Source organism: Cuculus canorus, chromosome 3 (assembly GCF_017976375.1).
Source record: "Cuculus canorus isolate bCucCan1 chromosome 3, bCucCan1.pri, whole genome shotgun sequence".
Classification (NCBI taxonomy): domain Eukaryota; kingdom Metazoa; phylum Chordata; class Aves; order Cuculiformes; family Cuculidae; genus Cuculus; species Cuculus canorus.
The window spans coordinates 66,567,564-66,582,087 of record NC_071403.1 but is presented as its reverse complement, the minus strand read 5'-3'; the positions used below and the strand labels follow the sequence as shown (position 1 = coordinate 66,582,087).

Genomic DNA, 14,524 nt, shown 5'->3' with positions numbered 1-14,524 from the left:
ATAGGGCGGAGTGGGAGCGGCGCGATGCGGTGTGGGCGCGGAGTCGCCGTGTCTTCGAAGGGAGTGCGCCGGCGGGGGCCGGGGCGGGGCTGAAGAGCAACTCATACTTACCTGGCAGGGGAGACACCATGATCAAGCAGGTGGTTTTCCCAGGGCGAGGCTCATCCCTTGCACTCCGGGTGTGCTGACCCCTGCGATTTCCCCAAATGCGGGAAACTCGACTGCATAATTTGTGGTAGTGGGGGACTGCGTTCGCGCTCTCCCCTGGTTTAACGGTTCAAAGATAGAACTGAGAAGAGTTGTTTGTCAAAGGGCGTGGATAAGTAGTTCTTTGTATCTTTGATCTTTCCTTGGTGGTCGCATTCGGGAGGTCCGTGCTATCTGAGCTTCTCGGGTGGCTCCGGGCCGCGCTTTGCCGTTCCCGGCACGGGACGAAAAGACGTCAGAGGCCGAAAAAGCTACAGCTGCGAAAGAACAGCGGGATCCCGGGAACTATCCGGAGCGGAGACGAGAAACGGGAGAAGCTGGGCGGAAGCAGCGCTGCCAGCCGAGGGGCGGGGAGGGAGCGCTGGGCACTGCGTTTAGTTACTGCAAACATCGCGATCCCAGAGGTGCTGGTACTCGATGGCTCCTACACACACCACAACATCTGCCCAGAGGTGCAGGAACTCAGTGTCTCCTACAGACATCCCAACATCTGCCCAGAGGTGCAGGCACCTCGGCACTGACTCGACTCGGGGCTGAGTGTGCGGGACAAGGCCGGGCTGTCAGGGGAGCACAGGAGTGTCCGAGGGTCACCTGGACACCCTCATTGTCACTGAGGATGTGGAAAGGAAATGTGCGATTTGGTGTCCCAGCAGCGTCGCGTGACCACAGGGATCCCTGTGTCCCACCCGTAACGACAGTTTGCATCCCCGCCCCCCCCCGGGCTCTGCTCAGTGCTGGAGGACATGGGGGAGATCTAACAAGGGCAAAGATGAAGCCCTGCCCCGGGTGAGGGCAACCCGAGCACAAATCCATCCCGGATGGAGAATGGGTTGGGAGCAGCCCCAAGGAGAAGGACTTGGGGTGCTGGGGGATGACAAGCTCAACATGAGCCGGCAACGGTCATTTGCAGTGCAGAAACCAACCGTGTCCTGGGCTGCATCCAAAGCAGTGGGACCAGCAGGGCCAGGGAGGGGATTCTGTCCCTATGCTCTGGTGAGATCCCAGCTGGAGCCCTGCATCCAGGTCTGGAGTCCTCAGCACAGGAAGGACATGAATCTGTTGGAGTGAGTCCAGATGAGGCCGCAGAGATGATCCAAGGGCTGGAGCTCCTCCCGTACAAGGCCAGGCTGAGAGCTGGCGTTGTTCAGCCTAGAGAAAAGAAGGCTGTGGGGAGACCTTAGAGTGGCCTTTTAGTATGAAAAGTGCTCCAGGAAGGCTGGGGAGGGGCTTTTTTACAAGGACCCGTGGTGATAGGAAGAGAGGGAATGGCTTGCTTTAAATTGGAAGGGGGAAGATTTAGATTGGACATTGGGAAAAAATTCTTCGCTGTGTGGATGGTCCGGGCTGCCCAGAGCAGTGATGGCTGCGCTATTCCTGGAGATGTTGGGAGGCCAGGCTGGATGGGGCTTGGAGCAACCTGACCCGGTGGGCGGTGTCCCTGCCCACGGCAGCGGGTGGAACTGGATGGGTTTTGTAGTCATCTCCCCTCCAGATCATTCTGTAATTTCACTCTGGTGCTTTCCAGGTCGGAACAGTGACCTTGGGCTTTCAACCTTCAGTGCAATACCCGAACACCACCAAACAGATTTTTCTTGTATAACCTATCTTTGCACAATAAAGCCAGGGGAGAGCGCGAACGCAGTCCCCCACTACCACAAATTATGCAGTCGAGTTTCCCGCATTTGGGGAAATCGCAGGAGTCAGCACACCCGGAGTGCAAAGGATGAGCCTCGCCCTGGGAAAACCACCTGCTTGATCATGGTGTCTCCCCTGCCAGGTAAGTATGAGTTGCTCCTCAGCCCCGCCCCGGCCCCCGCCGGCGCACTCCCTTCAAACACACGGCGACGCCGCGCCCGCGCCGCGCTGCCGCCGCCCTCTCTCCCGCTTTGCCTCGCCCGCCCCACGCTGTGCCGCCCCGCGGCGCCCCTGCAGCGCCCTTTCCCGCCCGCGGCCGCCGTTGTGTCGGGTCGGGTATGTCCCGTGGTGCCGCGGTCGGTGTCTGATTTGCATGGCCCCGCCCTTTCCTCATCAGACCACGCCTTCCTAGCGTCCTTTCCTCTGCCAGGCGCGGAGGGGCGGGGGAACTTCCGCGCCGCCGCCAGGGGGCGCTGCCCTGAGAGCGTGCATCGCTGCGGGGTCTGGCGGGAGGGTCGGGCTCACGCGGTTCGCGCCGCTGCCGGCAGAGCCGCTTCGAGTTCTCATGGGCGGGGTCTAGTGAGAAAGGGGCCGGGATATGCAAATATCACACCGACCGCGGCACCACGGGACACACCCGCCCCGACACAACGGCGGCCGCGGGCGGGAAAGGGCGCTGCAGGGGCGCCGCGGGGCGGCACAGCGTGGGGCGATCGAGGCAAAGCGGGAGAGAGGGCGGCGGCAGCGCGGCGCGGGCGCGGCGTCGCCGTGTGTTCGAAGGGAGTGCGGCGGCGGGGGCCGGGGCGGGGCGGAAGAGCAACTCATACTTACCTGGCAGGGGAGACACCATGATCAAGCAGGTGGTTTTCCCAGGGCGAGGCTCATCCTTTGCACTCCGGGTGTGCTGACCCCTGCGATTTCCCCAAATGCGGGAAACTCGACTGCATAATTTGTGGTAGTGGGGGACTGCGTTCGCGCTCTCCCCTGATAAATGTGGTAAAGGAAAGATCAGTATAAGCGCTAAAAAGGTGTCGGAATGTTACTGTAGTTCGTTTTAGGTAGGGAAACGCACATTCCCGGTTCCCCGCGTCTCCTCTCGTAGCACCGCGCACTATCCCACCACCCCGCACGTCCCGGCTGCCCCGCCCCGCCGTTCCCTCCCTCCGGGACTCGCCGTCTCTCCCCCGGCTCGGCCGCTCCTGTATCTCCGTTCAGAGGACACGGAGCCGCCACGTGGCGGCGGCAGCGCGCGCGCAAAGCCGCTCCGGTACTGACGCCATCACCGCCGTGACGCCATCCCCGTGCGCCTTCTTCTCCATCCGGTACCGGCAAAGGGATCTTCAACCCGGATGGCGTCCAGCTCCTCCCGGGAGCGGAGCCGCCGGGGCCGCTCGCGACGGGGATCGGTGCCCACCGGGAGTAACCGGAGCCGCAGCCGGGAACGGGAAGGTGAGATCCGAGCTCTCCGGATGCACCGGGAGCGACTCCATCCTTAGGGGAGGATGCGGCGTCGGGATCTGCATCCTGGCGGATCCCGGCTCCGCATCGTGCCCCGGTCGCATGGATCTGCAGCATTCCCGGTGTATCCGGTGTCCGGTTGCACGGTGGCAACCGGCTCCATCGCCGCACCCATGAGTGGTGGGAATTCCCTGCTGCGCTTCCCTAACTCCGTGTGTTCCTTTTGGGCAGGGGAATCGTCACCACCGGGAGATGCGGATGCTCTGGAGGAAGAAGAAGCCCCCAAATCCCGGAAAAAAGCTGTCCGTAACCAAAAATCCAAGCGTATTCCCGGTGATCCTGACAGCCCAGCGGCTGCGGAGGGCACAGGACACGGCGAGTCCTCACGGCCGGCGGAGAACGGGGCCGTGCCACCCCAAAAGGTTCCTGGGAAGCGGGGTCGGAAGTCCAAGGCGGAGATGCTGCTGCTGAAGCTCTCGCAGGACCTGGAATGCCCGGCTCCGGAGCCCATCTGCGTCCAGAAGATGGTGACAAGCCCAGAGGCAGCAGAAAGCCGGGAGAACCCCCCCGGAGCACGGCCCAAGAGGAGGGCAGCCAAAATGTAAGGAAGGGCGAGGGATGCTGGTGCCATTAGTCAGGTTGGACGGACAGGCAGATGTTGCTGTGCTCCAAGTGGTTCCTCAAGGCCCCAGTGCCTTGCCAGAAGGATTTGTCCCACCCCAGTGAAGCTAATTCCCCATGGAATGAACCTTTCCCACTCTGGGGATCCTAGAGCGTGGAGGGTGGGGAACAGCAGTGGCCGTAGCTGGTGGCAGCGAGCTCTGTGTTGGGAAGGGGTTCCCTTGTCCCTTGACAGAGCCAGGAGGAGCTACGTGGGATTCCCAAGGGAAGCTCGTGTGCTCCAGGGCCTCTGGAACTGGCTCTGTGCCCTCTTAGTGCCGGCAGGGCCCTGGGCTGTGGGGGGATCTGGTGGGGTCCCAGTGCCCAGTCCCCTCGAGCTGCTGCAGAGGCTGGCACGGTGCTGCTGCTGGAATTCCCTTGGCGGAGGGTGCTGGCGGGAAGTTCTCTGGACTTCCCACATGCTGGCTGGCAAACAGCCCTGCGCCGCTCTGGATGCATCCCCTGCCCGCTGCCAGAGCCCAGGGATATTGGCGTTCCCTGGGAATGGGCAGGGGATCCTGGCTGTCCCACAGCCGATGTGGAGGCTGGCAGTGCATCCGCACAGGCTCTGTCACAGCCAGGCCAGAGCAAAAGGCTCTCTCAGATGCCAGGCTGGAGGCATGTGTCCGGCTCTCCGGGCAGAAGGGCTGCTCCCCGTGCCGTCGCTCTGCTCACCGCGGGAACGGCTCTGGTGTCCCAGGGCTTTGCTGTACCTGCAGGAGCTGGCAGAGGAGCTGACAACTGCGTACCAGCCTACAGCACCGACCGAGGGGACCCCGGAGCCAGAGCCGGAGCCCAAGCAGAGCCAGAGGAGGCGTCGGAGCCGGAGGAAGAAGGAGGAGGACATGGATAGCGATGATCCCACCCAGGATGCGGACTTTGTGCCCTCGAAGGAGGTGATGCTGCAGGCGGAGGAGGAGGAGGAGGGCAGCGATGCACCACTCAGCGAGGCCTCGGAGCCGGAGCTGGAGGCGCTCCAAGGGCATGGCGGGAAGGCAGCATCCGTAGGGGTAAGGGCAGGGTCTCTCAGCCCCTTCTTTGGCTCGGGATGAACAACACAAAGTGTCTGAGCTCTCAGACTCTGGGATGGCACCATGTCAGCCATGAATCCAGGATTATTGGGCTCAACTGCGGGCAGAGGCGCTTCAAGTGAGGGTGGATAGGGACGAGGCGACAGGAGAGGGTGCAGGGGAATTGGCTCCTTCTGGAGCTGGTGGGAGGTAAAGATAGGGTCCTGGGAACTGCCCTGTCCTTCGTGGATGTCCCCAGGGTGGGATCTTTAGCCTGGTGCAACATGATTCTGGTGGCTGCTGAGGTGAGGGGAGAGCTTGGTGTGGGCTGCACCGGGGCTGTTTCGGATAGGCAGGTGCCACAGAACTCGTGGGGACATTTGGGCTGGGCCACATCCAGTTCTGAGTCTGCTCTTGTGCTCAGAGATCCAAGCCGCAGTGCCGAGGCTTCGCTCCCAATGGGTTCCACAACTCCATTATGGCCCCGGTGGAGAAATGCTCCAGCCTCACCTGCAGCTTGTGAGTAGGGGCTGAGGGCCCAGGTGGGATGGGGAGTGGTGGCTGTCGGTGCACTGAGTGCCATCGCTGTCACAGATGTGAGGAGAAGCGAGTGTGGGCCGTTGGGAACATTGATGTTCCGCAGGCAGGGTGTGTGTGGGCCAGGCTGTGCCGTGGGGTGAGGGCTGCCTGAGCCATGGGGAGGGCAGAGGGGCGTGGAGGGGGCTGCTTGTGCTGTGGCTGAGGTCTGGTGGATCCCTGCAGGCGGGATCGGGCATATTCGCAGTGGGAGTTTCCCGACTGGATCCCTTTGGCGCACAAGTGGACGTGTCTCTCCGAAAGGTATGGGCAGAGCTGGGGAAGCACCATGGGGCTGGGAGGACACATGGCATGGGTGTACCACCCTATCCAGAAGGAGCATAGAGATGATCTTTGGGCTGGAGCACCTCCTGTACGAGGACAGGCTGAGAGAGTTGGGGTTGTCCAGCCTGGAGAAGAGAAGGGTTGGGGAGACCTTAGAGCAGCCTCCCAGTACTCAAAGGGGCTCCAGGAAAGGTGGAGAAGGGGCTCTTGATCAAGGAGTGCAGGGATGGGACAAGGGGGAATAGTTTTGAGCTGAAAGAGGAGAGATTGAGATGAGATCTTAGGAAGACATGTTTTCCTTTGAGGGTGGGGAGGCCCTGGCCCAGGTTGCCCAGAGAATCGGTGTCTGCCCCATCCCTGAAGGTGTTCAAGGCCAGGCTGGATGGTGCTTGGAGTGACCTGATCCAGTGGGACGTGTCCCTGCTTATGGCAGGGAATTGGAACTGGATGGGCTTTGAGGTCCCATCCCACCCAAACCATTCTATGATTCTGTGATTCCTGTCACCATCACCATTACCACTGCACATTGTTACCATGATCATCATTGTCACCATCACTGTTACTGTCATCATCAAAGTTATCTTTGATGTCACCACTATATCATCATCACTATCACTGTCATTATCACCGGTGCCATCATCATCACCGTTATTGTTACCTTCACCATCACCACACCCAATCTCTATCTCCATCCTTGGAGGTGTTCAAGGCCAGGTTGGATGGGGCTTGGATCAACCTGATCCAGTGGGAGGTGTCCCTGCCCATGGCAGGGTGTGGAACAGGATGGGCTTTAAGGTCCCTTCCAAACCATTCCATGATTCCATTGTCCTTCTGGTGGGATCAGGTCCCACCAGAGAGGGATGGGATTTCCCTGCTGTGCGCTTTGGGTTTCTCATGGGTTTGGCCCTGGAAGCTTTCAGGGTGGCTGTGCAGAGGCTGGTTGGGTGGTGGGTGCAGTGCTGTGCCAAGGAGAGGCTGAGTGAGGGTTGGGATGTGGAGACGTTCTCTCACGTTCCTCTGCCTCCCCAGTGAAGCTGCTCCATACCTGCCAGCTGAGGAGAAGTCCCCACTCTTCTCCGTCCAGCGGGAGGGCATCGAGGACACCGGCATCTTGTACAGGGTGAACAGGTCTGTGATGGGCACCAGGGCAGTGGTGGTGGGGTCGGAGACAGGCAGAAACCCCCGGAACTGTGGTCCCAGCTGGCTGCTGCCCTAGTTGCTGCGGCGCTGTGCCTGCTGTGTGCCCTGACGGCCTCACCGCGGGCAGGTTCAGCTCCCTGCCGCTGCATGAGGAGCGCCAGGACATGTCCTTCTTCGTGGGTGGCCCAGTGTGGGCGATGGAGTGGTGCCCGTCACCGGAGGGCTCGGTGGCCACGCAGTACTTGGCCGTTTACTGCCACCGCAGCATGGAGGAGACGCACAGCGTGGCCGGGCTGCACTGCGGCCCCGCACTCCTGCAGCTCTGGGACCTGGGATCGCTGCAGCCAGAGCAGGGGTGAGTGCTGGGCACCGGGATGGGGCAGGGTCCCTGTGTCCCCTCCTCCAGAGCTGAGTATTGGTGAGGATCGGCTTCTCCCAGCGCTCCAGCCACTTCCTGACTGCCTGGGGCTGCTGGGTTGAACGGGAGCGGCCGGGCGCCAGTGCCTGCACTCTTTATGGCTCATCCCATGCCTGCAGCTCCGCCAACAAAGCCAGGCTGGCGTATGCCATTGCTGCCGACCACGGTTGCGTCTGGGACATGAAGTTCTGCCCCAGCGGCGCCTGGGAGCCCCCCAACACTGCCAGGAAGGTGGGTGTGCTGCAGCAGAGAGACCCTGGCATTCCTCGCTCCATGCCCTCACCAAATCCATGCCTTCCTGGCTGGGAGACAGAGACCCTGACACCAAGCCCTTGTGTTTCCCCACAGCACCCGCAGATGAGCCGGCTGGGGCTGCTGGCCGTGGCCTTCTCCGATGGCAGAGTGGTGCTGTATGCACTGCCGCATGCCAGCGCCCTGCGGCACTCCCAAAGAACCCAGGTAAAAGGTAGGAAGAGCCGCATCGCCAGGCAGGGGCATCCTGGCCCCATCCCACCTTGTCCCACCGTAATGGGGTGGGCAGCACGCGAGCCCTGGGGCTGGGGATCCTCTGCCCACGCGGGAGGGACCCTGCTGTGCTGTGGGGCTGGGATTGGCTATGGGGCTGGGGCTTGGCTGTGGGACTGCCCAGCTTCCCACTGCGCCAAGGGGCCGGGGCTCAACTGTGGGGCTGCAGGGTGAGCTGAAAGTGCAGTGTTCCCAAGTCTTTCCCACCTCCCCACTGGCTGCAGGAGTGTGCCCTGCCGTGGCAGAGCTGTTTATTCCATCCTGGTGAGGAATGCAGGGCCCAGAGCACTGGGCTGGTGTGGGGTAACAGTGTCTGTAACAGCTGCATCTGCAGGCGCTGAGCGAGATTGATGGCCGGCGCGTGCTGCTCGCGGTCGCTGAGCCGTGGCCGCCAGCCCACGCGTCCCTGGATGACAATGGCAATCGTTTCCCAGCACTGGAGCGTGGCTGTCCCCCTCGGCACGTCGTGCTGCCACCCGCGCCCGCCGCTCGCTGCCTTTCTGCCGTGTGCCGGCTGCGGGTGGTTTGCGCCGGCTGCCGCATTCCCCACGTGGGGAGCTTGCGGCAGGCACGGATCCTTCCTGAGCCTGCAGAGCTGTGGACACACTGGGTCCAGTCACATCGCACCAGCCCGGCTGCGGCTGCACATCCTGTCTGCGTCACGCAGCTGGGCTGGTTTGCAGCCACGGGATCAGTGCCAGGTTGCGGTGCTGGGGCCCTGCCGGCAGCTCCTGGCTCAGCGTGGCCATCCCAGATTTCCCCGGGGCTCCAGGCACCCTGTGTTTCTCCCTGAGGGAGCCTGGGCTGCTCCCTGCACTATCTATCACGGAGGTGCCAGAGAAGATGCATGGCTCCTCTGTATCTGCACACCACCGCCTGCGGCTGCAGCCACTGCGTGCTGGTGTGTGGACGTGCTGTCTGGAGTTTGCGGTGCCCAGGACAGCCCTGTGCTGGGGTGGGGGGCACGGGGGCCCCCACAACACTCATGTCCCATGCTACTGTGTCCTGTGCCGCTGTGTCCCCTGCAGCTCTTCTGTCCTGTGCCGCTGGCGGTGGAAATTTCACCGTTGGAAGTTCCTGCTGTGTGGGGGTCCTATGGGCACCTTGTCCTGAGCTGTTGGATGCAGGGGTCTCCACATGGCCCACATCCCGGAGTGGCTGCTGTGCTGCTCCAGCCCCTGGCACTGGCCAGCTTGGCCACCTTCAGTTGTGCCACGTGGCTGCTTCTTTCTTCCTGGGTTTCCTGAGCTGCTCCTTTCCACCAGGGCCCCCTGTGTTTAGTGGAGACGCCTTCCCGTGTCGGGGTGAGGGTCGCTGTCAGGGGGTGGCTGCCCTACCCTGGCTCTGCCCGTGGCGCTTTTCGGGGCATGCTTGCTCCCACACAGGCAGGGCTTCTCTCGGAGCCTCTGCTGCTCAGATTTGCTGCTTCCTGAGCTCTGTTTGTGGCTGCTGTTTGCCGGCTGCTGTGGGACGCTGGTCTGGGTGGGTGACAGAGCAGAGATTGAGAGCCTGGGGAGCAGGGACCCCGCTGCCTAGGAGCTCCGGCTGCAGGGAGCCTCCAGGAGAGCTGGTGACTGCCCTGACCCTGCTCTGCTCTCTCCTAGATGGGTCCCTCCACAAGCACATCATCTGCAAGGTCAGTGTCCCACACCGTGTGCTCCATCAGGGCTGGCACTGGGAGAGGTGGGAGCCAGGGTACCCGTGGAGCTCCCACATGAGGTGTTTGGGGTGTAGGGTTGAGCCGTGCTCCCAGACATGGGCATCCCCGGCTCCTGGGATGTGGATGGCATCAGTGCAGGGCTGTGGCTGATGCCTGTGCTTCGATCTCCAGGTGCAGTGTGTTGCCACCCTCCAAGTGGGCTCCATCCAGGCAGGAAACGTGTCTGAGTGTGGGCAGTGCTTCAGCCTCTCCTGGATGCCCTCCAAGCCCCATCACCATCTTGCAGCCGGGTTTTATGACGGTGAGTCTCCTCCTGCCGGAGAAGGGGCTGCAGCCTACAGCGGAGACTTGGAGGAGCCCTCGCCTGGCAGCAGGCAGGGAGACACGTGGAGCTTTGTGCTCCTTCAGCTTCAGCTGGAGGCGGGAATCTGGGAGCCTGGGGCAGGAATAGCGGAGCCTGGGGTGTGGGAATAGTAGAGCCAGTGGTGTGAGAATCATGGGTCTGGGTGTGGGAATCTGGGATTCTGGGGCAGGAATAGGGGGGCTTGGGGAGGGAATCGGGGAGCCTGGAGAAGGAATTGCTTTGAGTGGGAACCAGGGAGCATGGAATGGGAATCGGGGGGCTGAAATAGGGGCCCTGGGGCAGGAATCAGAGAGCCCAGGGTGGGAAGCTGGGGCAGGAATCACCTTGCAGCCCCTGCCTGTGCCGCTGCCTGTCCCACAGCCCCGTGCTGCCTGGGCATTTTCCACAGCCTTGGCACGGTCGCAGGGGCAGCTCCTCACAGACACAAGTCTCTTCCCGCAGGCACGGTGGCCATTTGGAACCTGCTGAGCAAGTCTCTGCTGCAGTGTGTGCACCAGCCCGATGGCTCCATCAAGCTCTACCCGTTCCAGTGCTTCCTGGCCCATGACCATGCAGTACGGAGCATGGAGTGGTGCAAGGCCAACAGGTACAGGCTGGGAGCTGGTGCAGACACTGCTGGTAGAGCAGGATCGCTCCTGTGGGTGAGGCTGCTGGGATGGGATAGGCATGAGAGGATGCAGTGCTGATGGTGAGGGAGAATGGTTTTGAGCTGAAAGAGCTGCTGGGGGTGGAACTAGGGATGGGCTTTGAGGTCCCGTCCCACCCAAACCATTTCGTGATTCATGATCTTTGAGGTCCCTTCCCACCCAAACCATTCCATGATTCTGTGTCCCTCAGAGTCACTGAAGAGGCTGGGTTGGGCTCTTTGGGCTGAGCTGCTGCCTGTGGGACCAGCGCTGTGCAGTGGGACCAGGACCACCCTGACTGCTCCGTGCCGCGATCTCAGTGCTGCCTTTCTCCTGGTTCTTAGCAACTTCCTGGTCACGGCAGGGAGCGACCGGAAGATCAAGTTCTGGGACCTGCGGCGGCTCTATGAGCCCATCAACAGCATCAAGCGGTTCCTCAGCACGGAGGTGGCCTGGCTGCTGCCCTACAATGGTGTCACGGTGGCTCATGACAACTGCTACGCCTCGTGAGTGCTGCCTCCTCCCAGTGTCCTTAGGGACACTCTCTCTCAGAGGGACCCAGAGAGCGCAGGATCTGCTCATGCCAGAGCTCTGTGGCATTGGCATAGCCGAGGGTCTCCATCCTGGGGCACAAGCATGGCACAAAGAAGGATGAGAACCCGGAGCTGGGCAGCTGGGCTCCTGCATATTCCTGGGCTGGCACAAGCTGGCAGAAGGGCTACGGGCTCTTGGAGTGTTCTCAGTCTCTGGGAGCTGCCATGAGGTGCTGCCAGAGCAAAGATAGCCCCCCAGAATCCATCCCTGGGGAGCTGGGCTGCTGCCTGGCACGCACTGTCTCTGGAGCTCCGTCCTCACTTGTTCCCTTTCTGTTGCAGTTATGGTCTCTGTGGGATCCACTACATCGACGCTGGGTACCTGGGCTTCAAGGCATATTTCGTGGCCCCTCGCAAGGGCACTGTGTGGGTAAGGGGCTGCCACAAGGGATCCTGTGCTGGGGGCCTCTTTGGAGGGCTGGGGGCTGCCCCAAACCAGCTCTAGCTGGGCCCCACAGCTTCTGGGGTGATGCCACCCGTCCATGTGGCTCCTGGGTCACTCTATGCTGGAGCCCTCAGCACATGAAGGACAGGGAGCTGTTGGAATGGGTCCAGAGGAGGCCATGGAGATGATCCAAGGGCTGGAGCACCTCCCATATGAGGACAGCCTGAGAGAGTTGGGGTTGTCCAGCCTGGAGAAGAAAAGGCTGCGGGGAGACCTTAGAGCAGCCACCGGTACTGAAAGAGGCTCCAGGAAAGCCGAGGAGGGGCTCTTGATCAGGAAGTGCAGGGATGGGATGAGGGGAAATGTTTTGAAGCTGAAAGAGGGGAGATTGAGGTGAGATCTTAGGGAGAAATGTTTTCCTGCGAGGCTGGTGAGGCCCTGGCCCAGGCTGCTCAGAGAAGTGGTGGCTGCCCCATCGCTGGAGGTGTTCAAGGCCAGGTTGGATGAGGCTTGGAGCAACCTGATCCCTTGGGAGGTGTCCCTGCCCATGGCAGGGGGTTGGAACTGGGTGAGCTTTGAGGTCTCTTCCAACCCAAACCATTTCATGATTCCATGATCCTCGAGGTCCTCTCCCAGTCAGACCATTCCATGTGTCTGTGATCTCTGAGGTCCCTTCCATGATCTGGTGGGAGGTGTCCCTGCCCACGGCAGGGATGGAACTGGATGGGTTTTGAGGTCTTTTCTCACCCAAACAATTCCATGATTCTATGATCACCCTCTGCCCCTCAGACAAGTAAATGATCGTGACCGGATGAGGTAGTGTCCCCACCTGAGCTGGCTGTGCTTCTGTGCCCATCCCTCCCTGGAGGGTGCCCAGTGGCAGGCAGTTGTTATGCTGCTGCCCAGCAGAGGGGGTGGGGAGCCCAGGGAAACCCCACATCCCAGAGATGGCTCTTCCCGCAGAGCATCTCTGGCTCAGACTGGCTGAACACGGTGGCAGCGGGGGACATCACTGGCGAACTGGTGGCTGCGGTGCTGCCTGACCTGGCTATCAACCCCCTCAACGTCAAGCGCTCCTCGGACCGCAGATTCGTAAGAGACATCACCTGTCCATGATGTGCATGGGGCTGGGCAGGGTGGGATTGTGGTCCTGGGTCACTGGAGGAGCATCCCGTTGTGGCACAGGGGCTTTGCTGCCCCACACACATGTGTGTCCTGATGTTGTCCAGCATGGAGAAGAGAAGGCTCCAGGGACACCTTGCAGCAGCTCCCAGTGCTGAAAGGGGCTCCAGGAAAGCTGGGGAGGGGCTCTTGATCTGGGAGTGCAGGGATGGGATGAGGGGAAACAGTTTTAAGCCGGAAGAGGGGAGATTGAAATGAGATGCCAGGAAGAAATGTTTTTCCTGTGAGGGTGGGGAGGCCCTGGCCCAGGTTGCCCGGAGAAGTGGTGGCTGCCCCATCCCTGGAGGTGTTGAAGGCCAGGTTGGATGGGGCTTTGATCAGCCTGATCCAGTGGGAGGTGTCCCTGCCCATGGCAGGGAGTTGGAACTGTATGGGCTTTTGAGGTCCCTTCCGGCCCAAACCATTCCATGATTCCATGTGTGTGCGCCTGTGTTGCACCCTTTCTGCCTGGGCAGGATCTGTGCAGTAGGAAAAGCAGTGGTGGCACCATCAGCCCTGGGATGGGACCTTCAGGGTGGGCTTGCACATGGGTCCCAGCCTCGCTTGGTCCCTGTCTGGGGGAGCAGAGGGACCTCCCACCCTCTCTCAGCCCCCTCTCGCCCGCAGCCGGTCTACAAAGCTGATCTGCTGCCATGCAGCCCTGATGGAGCTGAGGGCACTGAGCCGGTGCTGCCCAGGACCAGACGCTACAATGAGATGGTGGCCAAGAGCTACCTCCGATTCCAGGACACGGACCTGGTAGGAGGGCAGGGGACAGCCGTGGGGCCAGGACCCGTGGGAGTGGGGTCAGGGCGGAGGGATGGCTCGTGACCATGATGGGACCCGTGGCAGAAGGGCTGTGGGGTGGGTCCTGACCACAAATGGGACCCGCAGGAGTGGGGCTGTGGATGGGTCTAGTGCTGCCAGGACCCCCGTGCATGCAGCGCTGCTGCTCGGAGCTCACTGCTCACTGCAGTGCCGCCCCTCACAGCGCAGCTTCCAGAACTTCCCCAGCCGGGAGCCCATGCGACGCATGCACAAGCAGGAGGTCAAGGCGGAGCTGAGCCTCGACCGCCTGCAGCTCGAGGCGCTGCACAAGGTGAGGGGGCTTGCGTGCGTGCCTGTCCTGTGCAGGGAAGGTGCACACAGAGAGGTGCAGGCAGGATGCTGCCACCACTGTGGGGTGCTGGGGTCCCTGCTGGGGTCCCAGCTGGGGAGTCAGGGAGGTCCCACTGCTTCGACTGCTTCTCCTCCCACAGGTCCGCTTCAGCCCCAACCTGGACTCTCTGGGCTGGCTGGTGTCTGGGGGGCAGGCGGGCATCGTGCGGGTGCACTGCCTGTCGGGGCTGGTCTGCGCCGTGAGCCCCGAGCTGCACTTGCAGCACCGCACCCGCTTCAGCGCCCACTGCAGTGACGAGGCCGGCAGCCGCCGCAGCCCCACCGAGCGCTCCTCACCACTGCCAGAGTAGCGCCTGCATCCCTGGTGCTGTGCTCCAACGCCCTCGCTGCAGCGGCAGCAGGGCCGGACTCTGTTGTCTGGGGGATCCCATGTCCCCTCTTGGTGCCTCCCGCCCCTTGGGGCGCAACGCTGCTCCTGGGGTGCCTGGCGTGCTCAGGACCCCTCTCCTCGTGCTCCGTACCCCAAAAGGACTCTTTGGTACTGTTGGGGCTGATGTGGTGTGGGGAGGGTGGTGGGACCGGCGCAAGCCCCTGGGCTGAGCTGTGGGGTTGGGGAAGCCCCTGTGCACCCCACATGTGTGGGGCTGTGCCTGCTCTTTGCGCCCTGTCCCGGCCAAGGCCCCCCCGTGCCGGCATGGAGGG

At 62.0% G+C, this 14,524-nt stretch overlaps 1 protein-coding gene and 3 non-coding genes across 5 annotated transcripts; 3 read left to right on the top strand and 1 right to left on the bottom strand.

Moving 5' to 3' along the window:
- The first annotated feature begins 103 nt into the window (after positions 1 to 103).
- Positions 104 to 267, top strand: LOC128851911 (U1 spliceosomal RNA). The gene has a single exon (XR_008449443.1). It is a non-coding gene; the product is annotated as a U1 spliceosomal RNA (small nuclear RNA).
- A 1,561-nt stretch (positions 268 to 1,828) lies between these two features.
- On the bottom strand, positions 1,829 to 1,992 carry LOC128851917 (U1 spliceosomal RNA). The gene has a single exon (XR_008449449.1). It is a non-coding gene; the product is annotated as a U1 spliceosomal RNA (small nuclear RNA).
- Positions 1,993 to 2,665: 673 nt separating this feature from the next.
- On the top strand, positions 2,666 to 2,829 carry LOC128851938 (U1 spliceosomal RNA). Its single transcript, XR_008449468.1, has one exon. It is a non-coding gene; the product is annotated as a U1 spliceosomal RNA (small nuclear RNA).
- GTF3C2 (general transcription factor IIIC subunit 2) lies at positions 2,669 to 14,512 on the top strand. 2 transcript variants are annotated; one of them, XM_054061691.1, is made up of 18 exons: positions 2,669 to 3,291; positions 3,532 to 3,901; positions 4,661 to 4,970; positions 5,395 to 5,489; positions 5,733 to 5,810; positions 6,861 to 6,959; positions 7,099 to 7,326; positions 7,509 to 7,620; positions 7,738 to 7,855; positions 9,519 to 9,550; positions 9,746 to 9,875; positions 10,380 to 10,524; positions 10,909 to 11,070; positions 11,440 to 11,527; positions 12,506 to 12,634; positions 13,331 to 13,462; positions 13,695 to 13,802; positions 13,963 to 14,512. In XM_054061691.1, the coding sequence occupies exons 1-18, from the start codon at positions 3,192 to 3,194 to the stop codon at positions 14,170 to 14,172; spliced, it is 2,646 nt and encodes an 881-aa protein (XP_053917666.1). In that variant the 5' UTR covers positions 2,669 to 3,191; the 3' UTR covers positions 14,173 to 14,512. The 2 variants fall into 2 exon arrangements, with proteins under 2 accessions (XP_053917666.1, XP_053917667.1); XM_054061692.1 differs by lacking the exon at positions 2,669 to 3,291 and having other exon boundaries at positions 3,658 to 3,901; positions 4,680 to 4,970.
- The last annotated feature ends 12 nt before the right edge of the window (positions 14,513 to 14,524 follow it).